Below are 26,935 nucleotides of genomic sequence, written 5' to 3'. Positions count from 1 at the left end.
CATAAATAATCCAAAAATGATATTTGAAAGTAAATTTGTAAGTCTAGCAATGCTTGGGAGAAATACTTTGTTTCATCAGTGCTACGATGCACATTTCTCCCACACCCAGCATTTCTGAAACCAGCCGCACCTGCCAGCAGACAGTGTCTTACAGTTGCCACTGGCCAGGTGCAATGGTGACAAAATTGCCATTGCCACAGCCAATTTATTTTGCTTGTTTTTTCCTTTTACATGTATGCACAAAGACTCATTTAATTAAAGTCTTTTAGAAGAGCTCTTTCAACAGGAGCATAATAAAAATTCTAAGTGATAAGGCGTTGCATCGTCTTGTCAGCATTTTTTATCTTAGTGGTATATAAATTAATTGTGCAGCTTGTAAGTGATGGCCTGAGAGGTGATGAAATACAGTGTATACAACTAACAATCATGTTCTTATTTCAGAAACTCTGGTGAACTCAAAATATCGCCTCTAAGTGGAAAGAAAACCTCATTGCCTTTCAAAGTGATAAAAGATTTGAACCACACAGGAGTTTTTGAAGATCTTGTATGCATAGAGAACATGGACCTCCTTATGGAAATAACTTACTGGAGATCTTTGACACCCATGAGGGAGCCCAAAAAACAAACACTTGTCTCTACGGTGCCTGCCTGAGTGTCAGCTCTGGATATTCAAATACCTACCACAGTCTACATGATGAGTGACGGTTCTTGTTCTAAATTAACAAAATTGATAACAGGATAAAAAGTCCATGGATTTCTCTTTTTTACGTGGCTAATAATGCAGCTAAGTAGGAGACACACTCGCACGTGCTCACACATACCCCCCTTTCGTGTCCCTACACACACGTGCACATACACACACCATCTCGTTCTACTCCCACCCCAGCTGCTGGCAGGTCAGTCGCTCCTACCTTTTCCCACAGGCCCGTTGGGGGTGTCTCGCTCTTCCGCACAGTTTGCCCCCAACGGGGTGGTCTCCGGGTTCTCCGGCTGCGATCTGCGAGGCTGAGAAGGTGACGGTGAGGTGGGGTCTGAGGACTCTGGCTGCCAGGCGGGGCTGTCTGGGGTGGACTTTAACCGTTCTCGCGAACCCTCTTTCTTTGGTTTGATGAGTTTGACTAAGGCTTTGGCTCCAATCCAGTGGTTCTTCCTAATGAGAAGGTTTGAGAGGGACACCACCCACCGTCACTCCCCCCACCCCCAGCAGGGATCCCTCATGTGGGCTGGGGGTTCCGTCACTGGCCTGGGGCGTTGGGCCATTAATTTGGGGTTCAGACACAATGGCAGTCATCGCCATCACCATGATCACCAAATTTGGGGCTCTGGGGGTGGAATGTCATTTTCGGTTGGGTATGAACTCAGGACAGTAAAAGTGTGCATTGTGCAGAAATCCGTGGTAGTCTCTTAGGAAAACAGAACTCCAAACGAAGCCGAGTCTGCTCTCGCTTATCTGTGTGAAATGAAGGAACTGGTGCTGTGCTAATATGCTTGGCATTTTTTCTGTCCAAATGCCATTTGTGGGAACTGAGTCATGGACCTTCTCATTTTCTGCTAAAGTTAATAATAAGTAAAATTTAGAAGCTGGCATTCTTTGAATGCTCCCTGGCACCGAATAATCTGGGAAATGGGTAAGAGGGTCAGAGGAGAGCAGGCTGTTTAAATTAAAAACGGTGAATTTAAAGGGTAAGTGATAGTTATGGCTAGCTAAAAAATGATGGCATTCCACTGTAACAAAAAGACTATCACACTTGGGTTAAGATCCTTACCTGAAACTAAACAACTGTCTGTCTTTAAACAAATCACTCAAACTTTTTGGGGCCTCAGTTTCCTCATCTGTCAAACAGAAACCTGATATTGACGTTCTGGAAGTCTACGGGTTTGTGATTTCAGCAGAGAGCCCTGGAGGGATCCACAGTGATTCTGAAGGCTGGGCTGGGACAGGGCAACCAGGAAGACATCTCTGCAGAAGGGACATTCCTGGGGCTCAGGGCCCGGGGCAGGGGGTGGCACTGCTGGACAGATGCTAGCAACCTCCAGGGACAGGGCTGGCCCATAGCCGTGTGGCTGCTGTACTCTGGAGGAGAGAATGTGTCTGTGACACTGCCCTGGAGTTCAGTAAATCCAGAGGAACGTACGCAAGCCAAAAAGGTTCCCATGTTTGGAGATGGTGGGTGCTGGCTGAGGTGCCCTACCCAAGCTCTCTTCCCCAAACAAGAACCTAATGGTCTAAGTCATATTACATCGAGCCACAAAAACCTGACAAGGCTACTCTTTGACCTGCTTTAATGGCCTGAGACTCTGCCCCCTAAACAGAGCTCATGGCTAAATTGAGCCTATTCCTTTGGGGTCAGGTGCCATTTGCCAGAGCACAATGGACAAGCCGGAGCACGGAGGGCAGGGCTGAAGGAAAAGCCGGATGCTGATGCAGGAGGGATCAACATGCAGACAAGGTGCCCTACACGGGATGGGAGAGGCCTGGAAGTGGCCCTGGCTCTACAGGCCACAGTTTTCACTCTACTCGTGAAAGAGGAAGCTCTTCGTTCTGCGTTTAAGCCTCTGAAACTTAAATCAACTCACTTTTTTGGAGCAGGGTCGTAGAACTTGTACTGATCCATGATTTTTTCTTCCAGTTTTTCCTTGTGCCTCCGTAAGGCATTTAATTTGTCTCTGTGAATAGAGAGGAAAGAAATAAATCAAATATCAATCCAGCTCTAAATGGAACTCAGGAAGGGGTTGGCCTCGAGAATGTCCTGGTTAACCCAGCATGGCACCTGGTCTTGCAGGGGCTGATGTTTGGGATTCGGTCTTGATTGTGCTTGGCTGTCATGGTCAACACATTTGGAAATGTGAACGGGAGCTCTGGAGATGGGTCCAGGGAGCCCTAACACCTTGAGGAGACTTACAAACAGGCTTAGCATCTAGCTCAAAGTAAACGTGTAGGGTCAAACCTCAAACCATCTGAAAATTCCAGCTCGGAAGCTCCAAGGACTCTCTGGCAAGGTCATCCAAAGCATCCAGCCCTCCTGGGGGCGGAAGCAGGGCTGGTGGTCCAGAGCCCTCCTTTACACACTGATGATATCCTGGAGGTGACAGGGGGTGGGGTGGGGAGGCATCTGCCTTCAGAGTTGGGTGGGAATGGGGGCTGAAATGTCACTTCAGCATGTCAGACCTCAGAGCTGGGCTCACTCCAACTCTGGGTTTCTGTTAACATTCCCCTGGGAGCACCCATGAAAGCTTTCAGGGGCCACAGAGCAGGGAATGAGCGATGTGGGCCTATGAAAGGCGAGAGGGAGTGGTGGGGACTGTGGCAAGTCTGCATAAGTGTGCTGTCAGCTCCAGCAGATCCCTCTCTGTGTGGATATGAGGCCTGCTGGGGTAGAGTCCCTGCTTTTTTTTTCCAGATGCCAGAAACCCAGGGTATGAAGTAAAACCTCCTGGTGTCTAAATGTTGGAAACCAGTTCACATTTTTGAAAACACAGCCACGACCCAAAAAGACGCTCTCAAACCTTGGGCTGCCGTAGGGGTGACTCTCACCTTCCCAATGCCAAGGGAAAGTTTTGCCTTGGTTTATCCTAGGGAGTCATGGGGGGCAGGGCACATGGGCACACCCCCACACAAAGCTGCCCACAGGCTTACCCCACTCTTGTCCCATTTGGCCTTTCACCACCTGTGTGGCCCTGACAGCTCAGTCCCCCTGGTTTCTTTGTTTGTCCAGAGGGCTCTGACTACACTCTTCAGTTGTGAAAGCCCCAAGGACCCACCCAAAAAAAGGGTTTTCCCAACAATTCACCATGAAAGTGAGCACCCAGTGAAAAGTGATGGCTTCACAAACTACTCGGCCCCCGACCTCCAACCATGCCTCACCCCCAGCCCCCTGGCTCTACATCTGTGTTCCCTTATTCTGTCCTCACGGCGGGACTCTGCTTGGCTTTATGCTTCCAGTGCTTCCGAGGCTGCCTTGGGCTCCCCGGACAGCTCAGAAATTCAGAGAGCAGCTCCGGAAGCCTGCCACCTCACCAGCCTGCTGCAGAAGCTCTCCAAACGCCATCCATCAATCCCCCAGGCACCAGGCTCTACTCCTTCTAGCTAGCACCTGCCCACAGCAGATTTTATCAGGTGGACTGCAGAGGCCCAACTGCAGGAAACTGTCATTTCCACCCCCAAATTACAGCGGGGTGTTAAATCTCAGTTGTCCTTTGGTAGATGAAAAGCAACTTCTGGATGAGCAGATGAAGCAGGAAGACTAATGAGGAAGCCTCATTACATGAGAGACCACGGGGATGGCGGCTGGGGTTGCCGTGGCCACAACGCTCCACAAACGCATCTCTTCTCGCTCTCACCACGCTCACCACCAGCACGCTGGCCTGCCCGGAGCGCTGATGTCCATCACTCCGCAGCGATGGAAGACTAGTCCAACCACCACGGCAGGGGGAACCACCCTAGATGCATCTTGGATTACTCGACTTCCAAGCCAGGAAGCTTCCAGCACAAGGGCTCTTCCTAAGCTCTGCTAGACCCGCGGCCCTTCGGAGACCTCCCAATGAATCCTAAGACTCTAGCTTTCCATCACTGAGCTCCCACCTCCCCTTCCAGCCTCCTGCACACCCCCTGCTCTGGAGAACACCTAGCTCCCACCATCACCACCTTCCTGTCCCTCCATCCAGCTCCTACCACTCTTCTTTTGGCTCCTCAGCATCTGCCTGGTATGGGACATACTTCCATCCACGTCCTATCACTCTGACTAGTTCTCGGCTAGTTCTCAGCTACCAGGGAAGTAGTTCCGTTCCCCTGGCAGGGCCTCTGCCAAAGCAGGACTCCAGAAACACCAGTGAATAAGGCCAACCACATGGCACACCCATTACTCACACCCCAGGCAAGCTGGGGGAGCGCAGACAAGGGTGCTAGAAAGGTTTATGGCTGTCATTCTAGGCCTTCGATTTGACTGCTTGTCCTGAGATATGTCTCTTTAGCTCCATCATATTTCTAAAAGTGAACACAACTCCCAAAGCGGATTAAACCCTGGAGCTTTTGGTGGTGGACATTGTGACTTGAAAGCAAACAAAAATAAACTACCACCACTTCCAGAAATCTAAAACCAGCCCAGGAAAACCAAGAGCAGTGTGACTTGCTACGAGGGTCTGCCCCCCTTGCCCTCAGGACATCAGTGGGCACAGAAGGCTGCCATTTGCCCAAAATGTCATGGGCCCTGGCATGGGGCAGGGGAAGGCGGGACTTCCAGAGACAGAGGAGGTATGGATGCGATGAGCTAGGGGAGATGGCTCAGGGGCCCCTCTGCTGGCTGGTGTCACCCACCACGCTGGAAACACAGACCGCCCCCCTCACATGTACTCCTTCTGCTCCGCGTGGTACTGCTCCTTGTTCTCCATGTTCTGCTCCAGCAGCATCTGGTTCTGCTGGCTCAACAGCTGGATCTGGCTCAAGAGGTGATGGTTTTCTTCCTCCAAGTTCCCCTTGAGACGGGAGAGCAGCTGAAACACAGACCAACAATGTTTCACTCACTGTGTGACCCTGGGTGTCCCTGCAGGGACTCTACCTTGCAGAAGAAGGAGACAGTCACGGAGAGGATCACAATAGCCAAGAACACGGGATGGCCGAGTTCCGTCTGGAACTGTGTTATCCACCTCTGGCCATAGGTGGCTACTGAGCCCTTAAAATGCGCTTAGTGCAAATCAAGATGAGCTGTTAAGTGCAGAATATACAATAGATTTTGAAGACTTAATACAAAAAAACCCACCATAAAATACCTCAATAATTTTATACTGATTACATGTTGAAATGGCAATATTTTGGATACACTGGTTAAATAAAATACCAAAATTCATTTTACCTGTTCCTTTTATTTTTTTATATGCACCTTCTCAACTATGTATGTGGCTAGTATATATTTCTATCGGACAGCTCTGCTCTAGAACAGGGGTCAGCAAACTTTTTCTGTCAATAGTCAGATGGTAAATGTTCTGGCACCTGCTCTCTATCACAACTACCCACCTCTACCCTTGCGGTGCTAAAGCAGCCAGAGACAACATGCAACCAAGTGGGCACATAAAACTTTATAAAGTGTTTCAATAAAAATTTATTTACGGACACTGGCACTGGATTTCATAAAATATTCACCTGCCACAACATCTTTTCATTTTTTTTCCCCAACTACTAAAAAAGGGCAAACACTGTTCTTCGTTTGTAGGTTGTGTAAGAACGGGCCGCAGGCTGGATTTGGCTGACAGGCTGATGCCTGCTTTCTCCTGCTCTAGAGTATCTTGCGGTTTAGGAGGAGAACCACAGGCTTTGGATTCAGAGTGGGTTCAAATCCACTATAGTTTAGGGCTGAGGACGGACACCCTGGCTCTAGGGTGGCCGTGGGTGTGGAATGAGGCAACACGTCTACGCACACGGCACGTGGGCAGGAGACGCTGCTTCCGCTTCTTCACTCCGTTAGAAATCATATTTTTGGGTTTAACATTAAGGGAAAAAACAAAATTCTACCTATTCTGAATACAATCATGTGCAACTTCAATATATACAAGGAAAAGAACTGGGAGGGAAAAGGTGGTGAAACCACAAGTAATTATTTTTTTCACTGAAAATTTTCTATTATTGTTTTATTTATTTTTTATATATATAAATATATATATAAAATAAGTATCATAATAAAAGTGTTAGTTTTTACAGCCTAGAGAATTACACTAGGCTTGGGAGTGACAGTCAAGAATGTGATCTGCAGGATAACTGTCCTTGGAAACTCGGCTTGGCCCGATCGAAAGCCCCTGGGTGTGGCCGCAGGGGTCTGGGATCCGCGCCACTGGCTCCTTCTTCGGGCCTTGAGCCTACGATCCTGAAGCCACATGGAGCCATCACGGTGGTGACGGCGGCAGCTGCTTGCTGCTCTTCCACCTCCTTAGACCCTGGAGTGCCAGGCAGCAAACAAATCCAATTTATGACAAAGTGGCGTCCCAGGAAGGGCTGGGGGTGGGAGAGGAAGAGAGCCCCACTCAAAGCAAAGACCTACCCTACTCCTCCACATCATTCATTCTCCACACGGTGAAGCTTAGCTTCTGTCTGAGGATTGTCTGGGGGACTGTCCTGTGCTGGCCCCTCCCAGCCCTAGAGTCCCTTATCACATCCTTTGCTCCAATCCAACTAAATCGCTAGTGTTCTCCATAAAGTCCTGCCCCCAACATGTCAGTGCAAATCAATCCTCTATCTGAAACAGCACCCCCAACCCCAGTCGCCCTCTGTCCAGATGCTGCCAATCCTTCATCTTCAGCACAAAGGCCAGCTCCTCACAAGGCCTCCCGTAGCCCCCGGGCTGAAGTCGCATCCTCGGAAACCCTCCAGCACCCACCCAGGACCGCAGGGTCTCTGGGGTGGGGGGCGGGGGGGGGCTCTGTCAGAGTGGATGTCGTCTATGCTGGTTTGAATGTATTATATCCCCCAAAACGCCATATTCTTTGATGTAATCTTGTGTGGGCAGACGTATCAGTGCTGATTAGATTGTAATTCTTTGCGTGTTTCTATGGAGGTGAGCTCCACCCCACTGCGGGCGATGACTCTGACTGGATAGTTTCCATGGAGGTGCGGCCCTGCCCATTTGCATGGGCCTTGATTAGTTCACTAGAGCACTATATAAACTCAGACAGAAGGAGCAAGCTTGCTACGGCCAAGAGGGACACTTTGAAGAACGCACAGGAGCTGAGAGACAGTAGCCGTAGCTGGAGCCGAGACAGACATTTTGAAGACGGCTGCTGGAAGCTGATGCAGCCACTTTGGAGAATGTCATTTTGAAACGCAACCTGGGAGCAAGAAGATGCCAGCCACGTGCCTTCCCAACTAACAGAGGTTTTCTGGATGCCACTGACAATCCTCCAGTGAAGGTACTCGATTGCTGATGTGTTACCTTGGACGCTTTATGGCCTTAAGACTATAACTGTGTAACCAAATAAACCCCCTTTATAAAAGCCAATCCATTTCTGGTATTTTGCATCCTGGCAGCATTAGCAAACTGGAACGCTGCCGTCTCAGCACACCCCCGCCACCCGCCCAGGATCTCATCCTCTCGGCCACAAGATCTGGTTGGTTGACCGTGGACAGAAGACTCAGCATCCCAGGCCTCAGTTTCCGGTTTTGTCTTACCTCACAGGGCTAACCACGAAGGTCAAAGGGAAAAGGCCTTTGAGACTATTTTTCAACAAACAAAAAAGCAGGCTTAAACCGTGTCCTGAGGAACCACTGGGCGTCCTGCGGGGCTGCCTCGAGGCAGGGTGGAACCCAGAGGCCCCAGATCCACTTTGTCTCTTACATGTACTGGGGTTCTGCTTAAGATTTCATCTGATGGAAGCACTTTGCTGCTTAAGAAGATCATTTCAACCCTATGGAGCCAGATAAACAGAAGGGATAGCCCTGCACCCTTGCAAGGCGGGGGCTCCTATATCGGAACCCGCCAAACTCGAGAATTGGGCAAGACCATGCTGTAATGCTAGGACGGCATGGCTAACAAAATGAATAGGCATGGAAGGATGGCGTAGACATACCCTTGCTGCATCTCAGCCCCCCATGCCGTCTCCACAGTCTTCCAGCACAAACCCCAGCCAGGACCCATCACACGGAGCCTAGGGGCCTGTCCCCAGCCTCACCTCACAGTGGTTGTCCAGCTTGGTCAGCGAGATGTCCATGCTTTGGTGCTGGTCCTTCAGCTCGTCGAACCGGGCCTGCCAGCGGTTCAGCTCCAGCTGCGAGTTGTTCAGCGAGGTTTTCAGCTCCTTGGTATGGGTGTGCAGCTCCTCATACTCCCCCTTCAGCTGGTGGTGCAGGAAGTTCACTCTGTAGGGGGAGGCCACAAGGCCAAGAGGGTGAAGAATATTCCCCAAAGCGCTGTCCCAGCTCTGTGAGGGGCAAGCTGTGCAACCTTAGACAAAACTGCAACCTCTCTGAGCCTCAGTAAAATGAGGGGGAAGGGTGGACTAAATCGGTGGTTTTCAAACCGTGTCCTTTGGGGTTCTATGAGGGTACCCCTGGGGTTACCACATGGGTAGGGGGGAGGACAGGCTCCTGATACCCACTTCAACGGAGCACCCCTGCTCCTGCCTGATCTACATTTAGAGCTTTGGCATGTCGGCATGCTTAGAAAAAAGGATTCTGATGTTAAAGTTTTTTTTAAAACAGCAAACTAGGACATTTCTGTTCAAAGATTCTTTATGCCCAGCTCTTCCCTATTCTGAGCCCCTTTCTAAGTTAATTCACAAGACAGATAAAACAGGAGATGCCAGGGTATTATGCAAATTTTCTAAAATTACCATCATCATCATAACGATTACCCAAATGGGGTTTCTCAGAAGATTTATATCAAAAAGCTCAAACTACCAAGGGGTGCGTGGACTCAATTTGGACACACATGTGTCTTGTTTGGCCTGTACAGTTTTAATTTTTTTTAAAAAATGAATTAGTTGTCAACATTTAAAAATCTGGAAGTTTCACATCAACATCCAGATGTCCAGTTTCTCTTGGAAAAGAAACAAAAACAAAGGGATGCTCTGGCAGCCTGGGCCTGCCGCCAAGCTGACGGCCGTCGCCTGGTGCAATCAGCAGCTGCCTTTGGGGTGGTGTTGACACCCCATCTCACTGTCTATGGATGTTCTCCAGAGCAACTTCATCCTGGGCTTCCCCGCCTGAGCCCGGGAGGCATTGGAGTTTGTGAGCCCTGGAGCGTGTTACACGGGGACGCAGGAGGACACAGAGCGTCACGTGGTCAAGCCTTTGGAATGAGCCAGACCTGGATTCGAATCCTGCCTCTGCTATTAACTAGAAACATTGACCCAGAACAAGTTATTTAAACCCTGAGCCTGTTTCCTTGGCTGTTAAAAAAAAAGTGGGGGACACTAAGGACCCCCTTCACGAGATTGGGGTGGGGTATCTTAGATGATGAATACATCTAGTGCCTGACACGATCATCGTCATCACAAGGGCGGGAGGTGAGAACCATCCATTGCACACAGACAGCGGACCGTCCCCAGGTATTGCTTGAATCCTTACATCCCAGCAACTAGCTGGAGTTACCTGTCACCTTCCTACCCACCCAGCTGGTAACACAACAAGGTTTCTAAAAATACAAAATCATCAGGGGAATCGCTTAACTTTCTACTAATGGCGCCTGAGGGCAACAGGCCTGAGTAGAATTACAGATGTCCGAAGTGGTGACGCCGGGACTGGGCGCGGACGCGGGCCTGTGCCGGGCATTTACCTGTCCAGCTCCCCCCGCAGCCTCTGGTTCTCGCCTGCGGTGACAGCAGCCGTCCTCTGCTCTTGCTGGAGCGCTTCTCTCTCGGTCCTCAAGGCCTTCTCCAGCTCGTCCAGCTCTGCCTTGTGCTTCAGCATGTCGCTGTGCCTGTCGGCAGAAATGCACCAGTGGGAGCCTGTCCAGGACCTTCTTTTTCCACAGGCAACTCACAGCCCAGGGGATTTACTAGACTTGTGAGAAAATGGGATTCCTCGGGTGACTTCTCAGGCAGAGCAGCAGGAAGGCGGCTGCAGGAATGACGGGGGGTGGGTGGGGTGGGTCTGGGGGGTCTCCTCCAGCCCCGGAGCCCAGAATCCTTTTCTTCTAACCCGAGATACCCCTATGGTCCCTTCAGTTCCCATTCTGAGCAACCCGTCCTCCTCCTTTGGCAACCTGAGAACACGGTGACCACATTTCCTGGATTCCAGACCCTTCTTTAGAGTTATAAATAGGCTGCTAGAAGGTTCACTAAGCACACACAGCTCTAAAAGAAACCACAAAATAAATGGCTGAATTCCACTGCACGTAGCAGCTAATCCCTCCTCACTGAGGGCTGGCCAAGGCCCCCACTCCCGCTCTCAAAAGCCCGCGGATGGCTTGCTCTTCGTCTGGCCTTCCTGGGGGTTGGGGGTAGGGGACGGAGGCTTGACCAGTTGGCCCTCGGCAGCTGCCAGAAGTCAGCTGCTGACACCCACAGATACCATGCCTGTCTGCAGGCCCAACTGTGTAAAAGGGTCAACCACAGCCCCAGCTCGTCACCTCCCACTCGGCTCTCCCCGTCCCCTCCAGGCTTCTATATTCTTCTCCACACTCAACCGCTCTTGATGCCTCTGGAGGGCAGCAGAGCAAGACGACAGAAGCACGACAAGCCTGAGCCCGTTCCCCCCATGCTGCTGGCAGAGATCCCCAGCTTCACCCTCCTGTGGTTACAATGACCCAGGACTTACCTAGTCCAGGGGCGCAGAGCAGAGTAAAAGCAGAAAGGGGGCTGAGGAGCAACTTCCGCTTCTCCCCATCCAGTCCCCTTTCTCTAGACCCCCATCCTGAGTTGTGCGTACTTGGTCTGACCGAGACCACCCCAAGTTCCAGGGTTTCCAGCCTTTGTCTTCAGACCTTCATGCCCCTCACTGTCCACTAGTCCCCACGAGCCCCTGTATCAGCTGTACTTGTACCACTGACCAGAACAAAGACCTGCAGGGGAATCACACTCAGAAACGGGTTCAGGCAGCTGTTTACAAAGAAATGTTTGTGTGGCCTTTCACCATGCGGCAGGGGGTGCCCCGACACAGTGGAGCGTAAAGCTGGGGAGTGGGGTCTACTGGCTTTCATAGCAAAGACCTTTCTCACCCAGGCTAACAATTCTGGAAAAAATAACCCAGGTTTGACAAGTAAGGGTCACAGCTGACCACTAAGGCGTCACCAACTCCTGCTCTCCTGCTGCAAGGTCTTAGAAAAGCACTGCTAAAGCCCATCTCTAACCACTAGAAACTACCCAGCTAGTAGGACAGAAACGGTAAATGCTGGTCACTACTGATCCCCAGTTCAAGGCACAGTGCTCAATAAATATCTGCTAAGGGAATGAGCAAGTGAGCTTGGATGATCGAAGGTCAAATAAATCAAACACAGAGCCGTCGTTCCAGGGCTCCAGGTGCCTCCCAAATGTGGAGGGCGGCTGCAGACAGACCCAAGGGCCCTTCGGTCAGCCGTCAAACAGCAGAAAACATCAAATGGCTACTGGATGGTACACTGAGTGAGGAGCTGTAGGGAAAATGACGATGGACTCTTCCTTCAGAGCTGGTCCAAATTCCATCTGCAAGAAACCTTCCCCCTCTGGCCCTGACATGTCTGGTGAGGACCAGAGTTGCATGGCCACATTTTGCTCTACTTCAGCAGTTTGTCAGCTCATTAAGGGTGCATCCCCCACCACGGACACAGCACCATGTATCCAGCAGGTGTTTAATAAGTGTTGAGCAAGTACAGGATGGGTGGACAGGGAGGGAGAGATGAAAATGCAAGAGGCAGGAGATGTTAATTTTGGTTGGAAGGAAGAGACAGTCTTATGGGAGCAGGTATCTCAGCAGCCGCTGCAGGATGGAGGTCTGGATGGATAAAGCGGGTGGAAATTCCAGATGGAGGGAAAACAGAAGCATCTGGTGAGTGAATACATGGATGTCATCACCCCTATACCCACAGGCATCATCAGGTGCCCCCATGAGACTTTTCTCTCAACCATTTCCATGGGGTCCCTAATGTGGAAATACCAGCTTAAGGAGCCAACGTCCACTGAGCTGTTTTGTTGAGACTGAGTCAAAGGGAAAATCATCATAGCAACATCTCATGAGCACAGGTTAAGGATAACCGTCCCCTCATACTCTACTGTGTTTGGAAGCTGCAAGTCAGCCTTACCCCTCTATTTTTCTATTGGATTCATGTGTACGGCACATCTCCCCATCAGACTTAGACCCCGGAGAGCAGTTTCCTACCTTCCCCTTTTCTGGGTCTTGACACACCTGCCCAGGTGCCTGGTGCAATCAGTGATTTGCACGGGCCAGCCCTGGTGATGCTGGAGACCCAGGACTGTACAGTTAGGATTTGTGCATTTCAATGCATGTAAATTTTACCCAACATAATGGAGGGTGGAGGCGGACAGTGGGTAGAGGTATGGATGAAATGAGAATGGCAGAACACTGGTAACTATTGGAGCTGGGTACACAGGGGTCTCACTATATTACTTGGTTTACCTCGTATATATGCAAAAGTTTCCATAATTAAAGGTTAAAAAAAAAAAAAAAGGAAATCCAGACTCCAGCATGAAAGAGGAGGCCTGGGAAGCTACAGCAAGGCCCGCTGCTGGGAATTGGTAGCTGTGGTGAATTTCTTCCCCATTCTTGGTTTGGAAAGGAGAGGGGATGGACAGGATGCCAGGCCTCCCAGAGCTGGGATCAGCTTTGTGCCCTCTGCTCCCGGCAGGGCCCCCGCCTGCCATTCGGGCTCCAGCTGCACTACCTCCATACAGCTGAGGGTGACGCTTTATTTACTTCCCTTTGGGGACGTCCAGGTCCCTGAGACAATGTGAGGCGGTGGGCCAAGAGGAAATGCAGGGGGAAGGGGCGGGAAACAGGACGTTCACCCACCGGAAACACAAGTCCCCTGGGGAAGCCAGGGGACAAACCCTGGCCGCAGGACCAGCGAGCCCCCGGCGGCAGCCACGCACCTCTCCCCGAGCTCCTTGTGCTCCAGCTCCAGGTTCCGATGCAGCGTCTTCAGGCAGCTGTGCTGGCGGATGAGGGCCTCGTACTCGGCCGACTGCCGCTCGTGCAGGGCGCCCAGGTGCTCGTGGTCCTGGAGCAGGGCCTCGTGGGCGGCCGCCAGCCGCTCCTGCTGCTTCTGCAGGTTCTCGTTCTCGCTCTCCTTGGCCGTCTGCTGGTTCTGGAGCAGCGTGTACTGTGCGGTGAGCGCGGCACTCTGGGAGCTCAGCGTGGAATTCTCCACCTGCGGGGGCAAGACGGCGACGGGAGGGCTCACCGCCGGCCCCGGGCAGCCTGGCAGGCGGACTCCCCACAAGCCGTGAGCAGGGCCAAGGAGCACGGCCTGTATGGAGGCAGACAGACAGCAGGACGACAGGGACTTTCAAGGTAGTTCTACCAAAACCTAAGGAACTGCTTGCTCTGGGACAAGATGGCAGAGACTGTCAAATGGGTCCTTAATCTTGAGCTTCTCTCTATAGAGGTGGGCAAATTATCCTTTCTCTGGATAACTTCCTTGGGAGTCGCCTTTGACCAGTTTCAAAAGCCTATTTTTCTAGAACAAGTGGCCAGAAAAACAAGTAGGGATGCAGAGGACCTGAACAACACTATCAATGAACTTAACCCAATTGGCATTTATAGAGTACTCCACCCAAAAAAGTGCAAATGGAGCCATTAGCAAGATAGACACATTCTGGGCCACACAAGAAAGCTCAATACATTTAGAGAATTCAAGTCGTACAAAGTATGAGTCTGACCATGATGGAATTAGAACTCAGTACCAGAAAGATCTCTGAAAATTCCAAATATTTGGAAACTAAATGACACACTTCTACAGAACCCATGAGTCAAAGAAGAAATCAAACAAGAAATCAGAATGAAAATTAAAGCATAGTGTATTAAATTTCATGGGACGCGGCTAAATCAGTACTGAAGAGAAATTAATAGCACGTAAGTGCTTACATTAGAAAAGAGCAGCGCTCTGAAATCAATGGGCTCAGTTTCCACCTTAAGATACTAGAAAAACAGCAAATGAAACTCAAAGTAAGGAAATAATACAGATCAGAGCTGAAATAAATAGAATAAAATAAAACCGAAAAATAGAGAAAAATCAATGAAACCAACAGCTGGTTCTTTGAGAAGATCAATAAAATTGATAAACCTGCAGCCAGACTGATCAGGAAAAATGAGAAGACATGAATTAACAATACTGGGAATGATAAGAGTAACACTGTTACTGATTCCATAGATATCAAAAGGATTATAAGGGGATACTATGAATAAGCCTACACCAACTGATGTAACAACTCAGATAAAATGGACAAAATACTTGAAAGAAACAAACCACCCAAGCCTAGTCAAGAAGAAATAATTAATTCAAATAACCCTGGGTCTACTGAAGACATTGAATTTGTAGTTAAAAATCTTCTCTCTCTCTCTCTTTCTCTCTCTCTCTCCAAGACCCAGAGGCAGCACTGGTGAATTTCACCAACTATTTAAGAAAGAAACAATACCCAATCCTACATGTACTCTTCCAGAAAACTGAAGCTGAGGAAACACTTACCAACATATTCTATAAGGCCAGAATTACCCCAATACCAAAAGTGGACAACAACATTACAAGGAAAAAAAAGAACAAGTCAATATCTTTCTTGAACACAGAAGCAAAACATCCTAATAAAATTTTAGCAAATCAAATACAGCAACGTACAAAAAAGATAATGGAACATGACCATATCCCGGGGATGCCAGGTTGGTTTAACAAACTCAACAAATTAATGCAATTTAGTGAATTAACAAGCTAAAAAAGAAAAACCACACAATCTTCTCAAAAGATTCAGAAAAAACATTTGACAAAATCCAATATCCATTCCTGACTGAAACTCTTAATAACCTGCAAATAGATGGTAACTTCCTCAACTTGATAAAGGGCTTCTATGGAAAACCTATGGCAGACACTGAACTTCATGGTGAAACAGCAAATGCTTCCCCCTAACTAACAGCAGGGATGTGGCGAGAACGTCCCCTTTAACTCGAGTTCTAACCAGTGCAAGGAAGTGAGAAAAAGAAAGAAAAGGCATCTAGATGAGAAAGAAGTTAAAAAGTCCTCATTCATGAAGATTATATAAAAACGTAGCCTATGAGGGTTGACAATGTAATTGGGAAAGCCGTATGGACCACACTCCCCTTTCTTCAAAAATTGATTTTGGTGACGAACACACAACTGTGTAATGGTTACTGTGAACAACTGAATGTACACTTTGTATGACTGCATGGTAAGTGAATATATCTCAATAAAATTGAATTAAGAAAAAAAAAGGAGCAATTAAAAAAAAAGTCCTCATTCATATTCATGACCACTTAGGAACTCCTATGGTCTCTGCAAAAGCCCATTTTCTTGTTTTAACAGAGCAAATCCCAACTTCTTTGCCAAATAGTTTTGTGTTTACTGTCCCTGTCCCATAAGTTATAAATATTCAAACACTTATCTTAGAAACTACATTAATAAGTGAGAATTCATTTTCCCACAATCTATTCTTTTAAAATCCAGTATCCTAAAGAATGTTGCACAGAAGATGAGTCCAGTCAGATGTTCTGGACAGTCTAAGAAGCACTTGACACCCTATATCTCTCCGGGATATTAAAAATTTGCATTAGCTTAAAGAAGACTCCATCAGGTTCTGCAGAAAAGAAATCTGGTGAATTCTGTTTAACTAAAACTTATTTGATCCCAGAACCGCTTTTTCCAGTCTTTCCTGGAATTGTCTCAAGGAAGAGACTTTGGGAAACAAGAACAAGACTGCAAGTGAAAGCAGAGAAATGAAGTTTTAGCCTGCGCAGCCATCTGCTCAGTACTGAAAATGAATTATAAACCATCACCACCTTCAAAGATTCTGAGGTAAGGAACCACTGTTTTCAATGAGCCTCATATAATTTTTTTAATAAAACAGTTTTTTTGAGGAAACTCTTAGTGGTGGTTTGAAGCTGTAACCCAGTAAAACAGTTCTTTAATCCATTCCTGTGGGTGTGAACCCATTGTAAGCAGGACCTTTTGATGAGGCTACTTCAGCTAAGGTGTGTGTGGCCCAATCAGGATGGTCTTAATTCTATTGCTGGAGTCCCTTATAAACAGAATGAATTCAGACATGAGGGAGAGAAGCCACAGGAAGTAAAGAGCTGAAACGGAGCCCAGAAGAGAAGGAAGAGACCAGATGCCGCCACGTGCCTTGCCATGTGATGGAGGAGCCCAGGATCGCCGGTAGCCAACCCCAGAACACCCCAGTGTTTGGGGAGAGAGCAGCACCTTGACGATGCCTTGATCTGGACATTTTCCCAGCCTCAAAACCATGAGCGAATAAATTCCCATTGTCTAACCTGACCCATGTCATGGTATTTGCTTCAGCAGCCCAGGAAACTAGAACACCCTTCCTTTGTTTTCCTGGGCTTCTCCTTACGAGGAGCGATTGTGCTCGAGGTCTCCAAGAGAGGTGGCTGAGTGTCCCCAGGGCGCCACGCCCTCACCTGGAGCTGGGCCGCCTGTGTCTGCAGCGCCGTGTTGTGCTCCTGCAGGAAGGCGCTCTGTTTCTGCAGCGTCAGGATCTGACTGCTGAAAGCCACGTTCTGGGTCTCGAGGTGCTGCAGCTGTTCCTTGAGCAGCTGCTTCTCAGTCTGCAGAGCTGCGTTCTAGGGGATGGGGAAGAACGAGGCAAATCAGACACTGGCTAGGTCAAGGCTAGGTGGCCACAGGTGCCTGAGTTGGAATGACCCCTCTGAATCAGTGCTTTGGGGGCCAAAGCCAGGACCCACTGGACGAGGGACGAAAAACCAACCCTTCTTTGAAAAGGACAATCGAAAGAAAAAAAAAAAGACAAATATGTATTTGATGTGACTTCAAGATAGAAAAGAATAAAAAATAACGTGGATTCCACATTGAACCTGAGTGTACAAGTGGGAGGCAGGGGTAAGCTGGAGTTAAAGCTGCTGTTTCATTTTTCTCCTTATTGCTTCTATTTTCTGTTGAACACCCGGAGACAGCACGTTTCCACGCATTGGATCCCTGTCCCCTTCTTTACGAACCTGAGTCTTGCCCAGCAGAGCCAAAGCCTGGGGCTCCAGCCTCACCCTCCTCAGGAAGGACAGCAGGTGGAAAAGGGCTTTCATGTTACACGAGACCAATAAAGACCACGTGAAATCTGCCAGCAACTGGGCTAGGGGCCAGGACGGGGGGCTGCAATCCCACACCACCCCTTACCAGCCACAGGACTTTGGGTCAAGTCCCTTAAACTGTCTCAGTTTTCTCATCTGTCAAAGAATGAGGATAATCTCTATTTCATGAGGAAAATCAAAGAAAATGAGTGAAATGGAACACAAGTTGGCAAACTTTTTCTGCAGAGCGCCAGCTAGTAAATACGGCCAGCAAGCCACATGGCCTCTACCCTCTGTGACTCTGCTGTTGCAGTGGGAAAGCCGCCAGGGACAAAAATGTGAAAAAAGGGAGTGGCCGTGTCCCAGTGAAACTTTATTTACAAAAACAAGAGGCAGGCCACCATTTGCCAACCCCAGTGCAGACAAACACACAACACTAGAGAAGCACAGTGGGGTGCATACGCTACAGGCCTAGCTGATGGGCAGGGAGACGACAATTCGCTGGGGGAAAATGTGAATATGCCGTTATATTAGAAACATGCACCAAAGGCATCTCAAATGAAAAGGAGTCCATAGGACTTGGGGGACAACTCAAGCAGCGTCCAACTAAATCTCAACAGACCCAACATCCCGTGTCCTCCGCAGTCTATCGGTGGGACTATTAAAGGCGGCTGTCTCTCTGAGCGCCGCGGCCGCCCAGCCACTCACGTTCCGCTCCAGCTCGATGGCCCTGTCCTTCACGCGGAGCAGCTCCATTGTGGCTTCCTGGTGGCTGGGCCCCCAGGTCTCCTTCCCCTGCTGACTGGTGACCAACTTCCCCAGGGGGTGTTTGAAAGAGTTTTGCAAGTGCTTCCCCTCTTTCTGGTTCTGCCTGAGAATCTCACGCTCCTTCTTCAACTGCAAAGTACAAGAACAAGAAAGCAGATTTAAGGCAGAAGCAGCCCATCCGGTGCCCAGGCATTCACCTGGCACTGGCACACAACAAGCCAGACACCTTCCTTTTCCTTTCTGGGGGAAAGGGCAGCAAACCTCTGTTCCTACATGAATCGCCCACTTCCTTTCCAGAGACGACAGAGAGGGCAGTGGCCTGGGAGTCAGGGCCTGGAACCCACTCCTGCCTCAGGCCCTATATTAGCCACATGACTGTAAGCAAGTTTTCTTGCTTCTTTGGGCCTCAGCTGTCCATTTCCTAAAACTGAGGTGAGGATGGGGACTGTGGGCAGGGTGATCTTTTTTTTTTTCTTTAAATCTTCATTTTATTGAGATATATTCACATACCATGCAGTCATACAAAACAAATCGTACTTTCGATTGTTCACAGTACCATTACATAGTTGTACATTCATCACCTAAATCAATCCCTGACACCTTCATTAGCACACACACAAAAATAACAATAATAATAATTAAAGTGAAAAAGAGCAATTAAAGTAAAAAAGAACACTGGGTACCTTTGTTTGTTCGTTTGTTTCCTTCCCCTATTTTTCTACTCATCCATCCATAAACTAGACAAAGTGGAGTGTGGTCCTTATGGCTTTCCCAATCCCATTGTCACCCCTCATAAACTACATTTTTATACAACTATCTTCGAGATTCATGGGTTCTGGGTTGTAGTTTGATAGTTTCAGGTATCTACCACCAGCTACCCCAATTCTTTAGAACCTAAAAAGGGTTGTCTAAAGTGTGCGTAAGAGTGCCCACCAGAGTGACCTCTCGGCTCCTTTTGGAATCTCTCTGCCACTGAAGCTTATTTCATTTCCTTTCACATCCCCCTTTTGGTCAAGAAGATGCTCTCCGGCCCACGATGCTGGGTCTACATTCCTCCCCAGGAGTCATATTCCACATTGCCAGGGAGATTCACTCCCCTGGGTGTCCGAACCCACGTAGAGGGGAGGGCAGTGATTTCACCAGCCAAGTTGGCTTAGCTAGAGAGAGAGGGCCACATCTGAGCAACAAAGAGGCATTCGGGAGGAGGCTCTTAGGCACAATTATAGAGAGGCCTAGCCTCTCCTTTGCAGCAACAGTCTTCCCAATGGTAAATCTGTGGTACACGGCTCAACCCATCAAACCACCAGTCCCCTATGTCTGTGGTCATGTTAGCAACCATTGAGGTGGGGTAGGCCAATACAACTGCATTCTCCACAGGCTCCTCAAGGGGGCTATACATATTTTTTTCCTTGTTTTTTTTTTTAAATCAACTGTATGAAAAATAAAAAAACAAAAAAAATAATAAAAAACAAACATACAATAAAAGAACATTTCAAAGAGACCATAACAAGGGAGTAAGAAAAAGACAACTAATCCAAAATAACTACTTTACTTCCAACATGTTCCTACTCTACCCCAAGAAAGTTACCTAATATAGCAACATTTCTGTGAACTTGTTCCTACTATACCCATCAGAAATTAACAGACCACAGTCATTCCTGGGCACTCCCAGAACGTTAAATTTACCCACGATAGCTTATCTGTTCTTCTTGGATTATTGTTCCCCCTTCCTTAATTGCTCTCTATTGGTAGTTCCCCTACATTCTACATTATAAACCATTTGTTTTACATTTTTCAAAGTTCACATTAGTGGTAGCATGTAATATTTCTCTTTTTGTGCCTGGCTTATTTCGCTCAGCATTATGTCTTCAAGGTTCATCCATGTTGTCATATGTTTCACGAGTCGTTCCTTCTTACTGCCGTGTAGTATTCCATCGTGTGTATATACCACATTTTATTTATCCACTCATCTGTTGAAGGACATGTGGGTTGTTTCCATCTCTTGGCAATTGTGAATAATGCTGCTATGAACATTGGAGTGCAGATATCTGTTCGTGTCACTGCTTTCCCATCTTCCGGGTATATACCGAGAAGTGCAATCGCTGGATCGGATGGTAACTCTGTATCTAGTTTTCTAAGGAACTGCCAGACTGACTTCCAGAGTGGCTGAACCATTATACAGTCCCACCAACAATGAATAAGAGTTCCAATTTCTCCACATCCCCTCCAGCATTTGTAGTTTCCTGTTTGTTTAATGGCAGCCATTCTAACCGGTGTTAGATGGTATCTCATTGTGGTCTTAATTTGCATCTCTCTAATAGCTAGTGAAGCTGAACATTTTTTCATGTGTTTCTTGGCCATTTGTAGTTCCTCTTCAGAGAACTGTCTTTTCATATCTTTTGCCCATTTTATAAATGGGCTGTCTGTACTATTGTCATTGAGTTGTAGGATTTCTTTATATATGTAAGACATCAGTCTTTCGTCAGATACACGGTTTCCAAAAATTTTTTCCCATTGAGTTGGCTGCCTCTTTACCTTCTTGAGAAATTCCTTTGAGGTGCAGAAACTTCTAAGCTTGAGGAGTTCCCATTTATCTATTTTTTCTTTTGTTGCTTGTGCTCTGAGTGTAAAGTCTAGGAAGTGGCCACCTAATACAAGGTCTTGAAGATGTTTTCCTACATTATCTTCTAGGAGTTTTATGGTACTTTCTTTTATATTGAGATCTTTGGTCCATTTTGAGTTAATTTTTGTGTAGGGTGTGAGGTAGGGGTCCTCTTTCATTCTTTTGGCTATGGATATCCAACTCTCCCAGCCCCATTTGTTGAAAAGACCATTATGACCCAGTTCAGTGACTTTGGGGGCTTTATCAAAGATCAGTCAGCCATAGATCTGGGGGTCTATCTCCGAATTCTCAATTCGATTCCATTGATCAATATGTCTATCTTTGTGCCAGCAGCATGCTATTTTGACAACTGTGGCTTTATAATAAGATTCAAAGTCAGGGAGTGTAAGTCCTCCCACTTCGTTTTTCTTTTTTAGAGTGTCTTTAGCAATTCGAGGCGTCTTCCCTTTCCAGCTCTGGATTCCTTATTAAATCATACAGCCAGGACATGTGCCAAGTAACAGGAAAGGTGGGCTGGATGGGCATGTGTGTGCACTGAAGGTAGAGCCGGGCATGGCCTCAGATGCCCTGGTGCACCTGCCTGAGCCAAGGGTGCCCGACGAAACACTGCAGGCCTCTGTTTAGTGGCTGATGCCCACAGTTTCTCATGGGGCTCTCATCTCCTGGGTCTTGCCCAGTGGCCCCTGGTTCACACTCGAGGGTCCTGTCCAGCCCTAAGGAGCACTATTCTGAGCACAGCCCCCTCAGGAGCACTGAGGCTCACCAACCCCCTGCTCCAGAAAATGGGCTTCCACCTCTGCCACCCAGGTGAGGGGCCATGAAGGTGGAGGCAGAGACCACGTAGCCTGCTTTGTGTGCCAGAGACAGGACCCAGGGCTTCGACCTCGAGGGCAGCTAGCTCTTACCATCTGGAGCTCGTTCTGCAATTGGTGGTTGAGGCTCACTTTCTCTTCCATCTGGGCTTCCAAGAACATGATCTTTTCCTCTTTCATGGTTAGTGTTGTTTTTAATGCTGATTCATTTCTGCCCTCCAAAATCTTGCATTTCCTGAAAAATACAAGGATACGATATCATTTATCTGCTTTTTGTCATCCACAAGCTCCCAATCTCTCAACTGCTGACACTCCTTCCACTAAGCTGGCTTCCTTCACCCTGTAGCATCCGGCCCAGAAGAAGTGCAGGAGCCAAAAAAACCATCCATGCAGAGCCCACCCCGGGGGCTCCCCCAGGAGCCACACCTGTGACACCCTCAGACCCCACTGCTGCAGTTTTACTGCTACAGCCATCATCTTAGAGAGGTATTACCATGGCCACTGTACAGATGGGGAAAGTGAGTCTCAGAAAGGTGAGGCTGTGCGCCCAGGGTCACAGTGCTAGGCAAGTGGCCTCTTCACCACACCACATTATCTGACTCATGGAGCTTTTAAGCGACAAGTCTGGCAAAAGACCAAGATATTGGATTTTCTTGAAAAAGTGAGATCATTTGAGAAAAGAGTACAGCAGGGGAAAGCTGCGATAGTCAATTTAAAATAAAAAAAATTAAGAGGACTTTTCACCAGACAAAACAATCTTTCAACCCCCCTGGGAACTTGAAGATGTAAGACCTAGAACATAAAGGCAACTGGCTCAGGAACCCCGTGACAGGAGTGAACGGAGCTCTCAAACTCAGGGCACGGAGCGGGCGGCATGGCCTGTGAGCTATAACCACCTGCATCTAACCATGGGGAGCAGGGTTTTGTGGCCCTGCTCGAGGAGAAAGGTTCTCACGTGTCACTGGGGCTGCCATCCTGCAGCAGCAGCTCCTTGCTGAGGCCGACCTTCTCCAGCTCCTGGCTCAGTTTGTCCAGCTCGCTCGTCAGCTGCTGGCTCTTCAGCTTCTCCAGCACCAGGTCCTGTGATGACAGTGAGATCACAGGCTTGGCACCAGAGCCTGGCAGGAGCCCAGCAGGGAGGGCCAGAAGGCCCGTCTCGAGCCTGAGCAACTGTCTTCTAAAGTCACTGCTGCCTCAGATGTCAACAGATCTGGGCTAGCAGGATGTTTTTGATGGCAATGCTCTTCCAAAGGGAAGGAACGGACTTTCCAACCCCCCTGGGGCTGAAGACAACCAGAGCAAGTGGCAATGTATTGGAGATGGAGGGAATGTGTTCCTTCTCTACGGCAAGTGTTTGACAGACCATTTATGCTGGCCTCCGACAATATGCTTGCCTTTTTTATGGAGTGGCAAGTGACTAAATGCTAATTGTAGAGAAATTTGGAACAGACAGAAAAAAGTATCAAGGGGAAAGATTTTATTTGAAACTGGTCTTGGTTTAGTTTTCAAAATGTGGGATCTCACTGAGGTGGCTGACTTATTCCAATCTGCTTTATTTCCACACTGCTTTGCAGTTCCCCAGATACCATTTTTTCCTGGTATCACAGCTATTCACATGCTGTGCGTGTTCCCTGCAAAATCATTAGCTCAGAAATGGCAGGGTGACACAGATAGTGGTGCCCACAAACAGCCTATTTGCTCCTGCAAATACCCCACCTGCCCTGAGGCCGGGTGAAGCCACTGACCAGCTCTGGACAATGGGCAGCGTGGGGAAGTGATGAGGGTCACTCCCAGCTGAAGCACAGACAAGCCAGTGTGTGACCTCCCAGCTGCCTTCTTCCCTGCCATGGCAACCACCCCCACCTCCGGTTGAGATGCTGGGGCCCTAAGATCAAACAGAGCAGGTGGGAGTGCTAACTCACAGCAGAGGGCAGACACCCTGGAGAGACCCTGCACGCTCGTGAGTGAGAAGGAAACCTGTGCTGGGTGAGCCACGGAGATTCTGGGGATGTTTGCCATTGCAGCACAACCTAACCTATGCTAGCTACCGATAGGGCCTACGGATTATATTCATATTTCGTATCTCTCCCCAACTGCATACTCATCTACCTTTAGACGTGTTTGCCAAAGTCTATTTCCTTTTCTTCCTTGGTGCACTGCTAGAACATGTTTCCCAGCCTCTGCTGAAGTTAAGTTCAGCTGTGTGACTGAGTTATGGCCAAATGAAGAGTGGTCCTTCTCACGCCCTCTTTCCCCCACGCCCTCTTTCCCCCACTCCCTGCCAAATGCAGAGGATACAGAAGAGGACTCCAGGATGGGACAAAACCTGGGACACGGGTGATGCTAAACTTGTAGCACGTTAAGCACTCAGATGCTGTCACTGTTTTCTCTAGACTTATTCTCCCTAATACACTGAACGAATGCCTGGTGGCACAGGCCAAAAAGACCTGGGGAAGAGAGGACACACATTTCTGGAGAATTTCACATCTATCTGGAGACTTTAAAATGGTCATGCTCTTTGATCCTGTAATTCCACTTCTAGAAAATAACCAGCGAGATTCATGATGTTGTATGTGCAGGAAAATGCTCAGTATTATTTTTAAAAGTAAACAAAATTGGATACAACCTACACATCCAAAAACTAACTACAGCACATCTCTATGATCAAAGACCTCACAGCCGTGAGAGGGCTTTGAACCTTATTCAATGTAATCAGGAAGGCTGTGATATAGTAAGCAAAAAAAATGGAATAGCTCAACTGTGTATCTAACTACGATAAAGTGTGTGTATCTATATATGCATGGGGAAAATAATGGAATAAAAAAACCCAAACTATTAACGGTGATTATCTTTGGGTACTATGATTATAATTGGTGATTTTTTTATTAGGTTCTTTATGGTTCTAGGAATCATTCTGTTTACAATCAAGGAAAAATTTTAAGTAGGACACAGGTAGTTCCAGTTCCATTCTGGAACCCCACACCATACTATCTGCAGACACATCCAGCCCCGCCCCCAATCCCACTCTAGGCTCCCCATACTCTCTGCAGACACACCTGCCCCCACCCCCACCCAGACTAGCCACTGCACCCACTCACCTCCCTTAGGGTCGTCAGCGTCCGCGTGTGCATGGTGACCTCCTTGGTGAGGTCTCTGTTGTCCTTCTCCAGCTCTTTCAGCTTGCTGGCCGCCTCCCTGCAGCGGGCCAGCTCCTTGTCCAGCGCGCGGCTCTCCTTCTCGACTGCGGACAGCTTGGCGGTGCTGTCATCCAGGACGGCATCCTTCAACTCCACCTGCTGCCACAGCCGCTTGGCCTCCTTCTCCAGCAACTTTTTGTCCTTCTCCAGCTGGGCCACCTCCTGCTCCAGCGCCTTCTTGTCCTTCTCAAACCTCTCCAGCTGCTTGTTGGAGAGCCGCAGGGCCTCCAGGTCTCGCTGCAGCACCTGGTTTTCCGCCTCTAGCTCCCCGAGCTCTCTCTCGAGGGCCTGGGACTTCTGGCCACTGCTCTCCAGCGTCTGCTGCAGCCGGAGGTTCTCCGCACTCACACTCTGGTAGCTGAGCTCCAGGCGCTCCGACTTCTTGCTCAGGGCCTTCAGCAGCTCCACGTTTTGCTTCAACTCCTCCTTCTCGCGCTCGAGCTCCTGGTTCTCCCTCTCCATCTGCGACACCTTGGCGCTGCTGAAGCGCAAGGCCTCCACCATCTTGCGCAGCTCCAGGTTCTCCTCGTCCAGCCTCCGGTTGTCCCGCTCCAGGCCCTCAAGCTGCACCGACATATTCTGCAAGGTGCCCAGGGACTTCTGTAGCCTCCGGTTCTCCAGCTCCAGGCCTCTGCTTTCGTGCTCCAGGGCGTCCGCCCTCTCGGTGGCCGCTTTCAGGGAGGTCGCCTTCTTGGCCAGCTTCTCGTTCTCCTTCTCCAGCCGGTGCAGCTCCTTCTCGAGCTCCTCCACTCGCTCGCCCTTCTCCTTGGCCTGCTCGAAGTCCCTGTGCAGTTGCTTCTTCTCAAACTCCAGCTTGCTGAGCCTGCTGCTGGTTTCCGTCACTGTCTGGTGCAGGGCTTTGTTCTCCTTCTCGATGTCTTTCACGCGGGCCTCGCTGCCCACCTGCGATCTCTCCCGCAGCGCCCACACCACCTGGTTGAGATGATCCTTTTCCTGCTCAAGATCCTTGATCTACAGGAAAACGCAACAGGAATAACACCAGCCATTGCACACACACACACGCATACACACGTACATGGTTCAGAGATTTGGGTTCCAACTGGAAATTGAGGCCTTGAAAGACCATCCGAGCAGGTACCCAAAAGCTGTCCTCACATTCTCCCAGAGGCACACGGATGCAAGGTGAGAGGACAAGGAGGTAATCTGGCAGGTAATTCAAGTCAAAATACATTTATAACAGCCAGATGATTTGAAAACATAAACCATATCTCTCCCTATTTAAATTTCCAGTGACTTCCATAGGTATCTTCCAGTATGGCAGCAAGACGTGGCAGCTCCCTGCAGCCTCCTCCACACCACCCCTCTGCTCACTGCTCCCCACTCTTCCCGATGTCAGCCACTTTGCACATGCTGTGCCCTCCCCCAGCCTCGAGCTTCACTGGTTCCTTTTCATTCTTCAGTGCTCAGTGTATGAGTCACCCCCTCAGAAGAGCCTTGCTTAACTGAAGCAGCAGCATGCCTGTTTCCTCAATGGCACACATCTGAAACCATCTTGCTTGCAACGTCTGGGTTTGCCTTAGAGAACGTAAGCTACACCTGGGCAGGGGCCCTGTCTGTCTTTTCACCACATGGCTCCACTCCAACCCCCCTTTCCCTCTTTTCTGACCACTCAGGTGTCTGCAGAGGGTCCTGGGGAAGAAGGGCTTCTCTTTTGCCCCATTGCCCTCCACCTTCTTTCTCTCGTACTTGGGGACATGCAGAAGCCACTGCCGGGGCTGGCAGAGCAGGAAGAGAGAAGACTAGTTCTCAGATGGCATCAGTGAGCCACTGCCATCAACACCGGACAGCCTACCCCTGGGACTTCTTGTAGTGTGCAGTAGATAAAGCCCTG

At 48.9% G+C, this 26,935-nt stretch overlaps 1 protein-coding gene across 4 annotated transcripts in view; it reads right to left on the bottom strand.

The window, feature by feature from the left end:
- The window catches only part of CCDC88C (coiled-coil domain containing 88C), a 136,094-nt gene that overhangs the window by 21,517 nt on the left and 87,642 nt on the right, over window positions 1-26,935 (bottom strand). For all 4 annotated transcript variants that reach the window (XM_037832053.1, XM_037832056.1, XM_037832055.1 and 1 more), the window contains 11 exons: window positions 24,985-26,055; window positions 22,842-22,966; window positions 21,980-22,121; window positions 18,392-18,580; window positions 17,060-17,221; window positions 13,507-13,784; window positions 10,257-10,400; window positions 8,653-8,839; window positions 5,345-5,490; window positions 2,578-2,667; window positions 912-1,150 (listed from right to left, as the gene is read on the bottom strand). In XM_037832053.1, coding sequence (XP_037687981.1) covers window positions 912-1,150; window positions 2,578-2,667; window positions 5,345-5,490; window positions 8,653-8,839; window positions 10,257-10,400; window positions 13,507-13,784; window positions 17,060-17,221; window positions 18,392-18,580; window positions 21,980-22,121; window positions 22,842-22,966; window positions 24,985-26,055 — 2,773 coding nt within the window. The remainder of the gene's footprint in view (window positions 1-911; window positions 1,151-2,577; window positions 2,668-5,344; window positions 5,491-8,652; window positions 8,840-10,256; window positions 10,401-13,506; window positions 13,785-17,059; window positions 17,222-18,391; window positions 18,581-21,979; window positions 22,122-22,841; window positions 22,967-24,984; window positions 26,056-26,935) is intronic.

Source organism: Choloepus didactylus, chromosome 4 (genome assembly GCF_015220235.1).
Source record: "Choloepus didactylus isolate mChoDid1 chromosome 4, mChoDid1.pri, whole genome shotgun sequence".
Classification (NCBI taxonomy): domain Eukaryota; kingdom Metazoa; phylum Chordata; class Mammalia; order Pilosa; family Megalonychidae; genus Choloepus; species Choloepus didactylus.
Note: the sequence above shows the minus strand (reverse complement) of the source record. Positions and strands in the feature narration are given on the sequence as shown.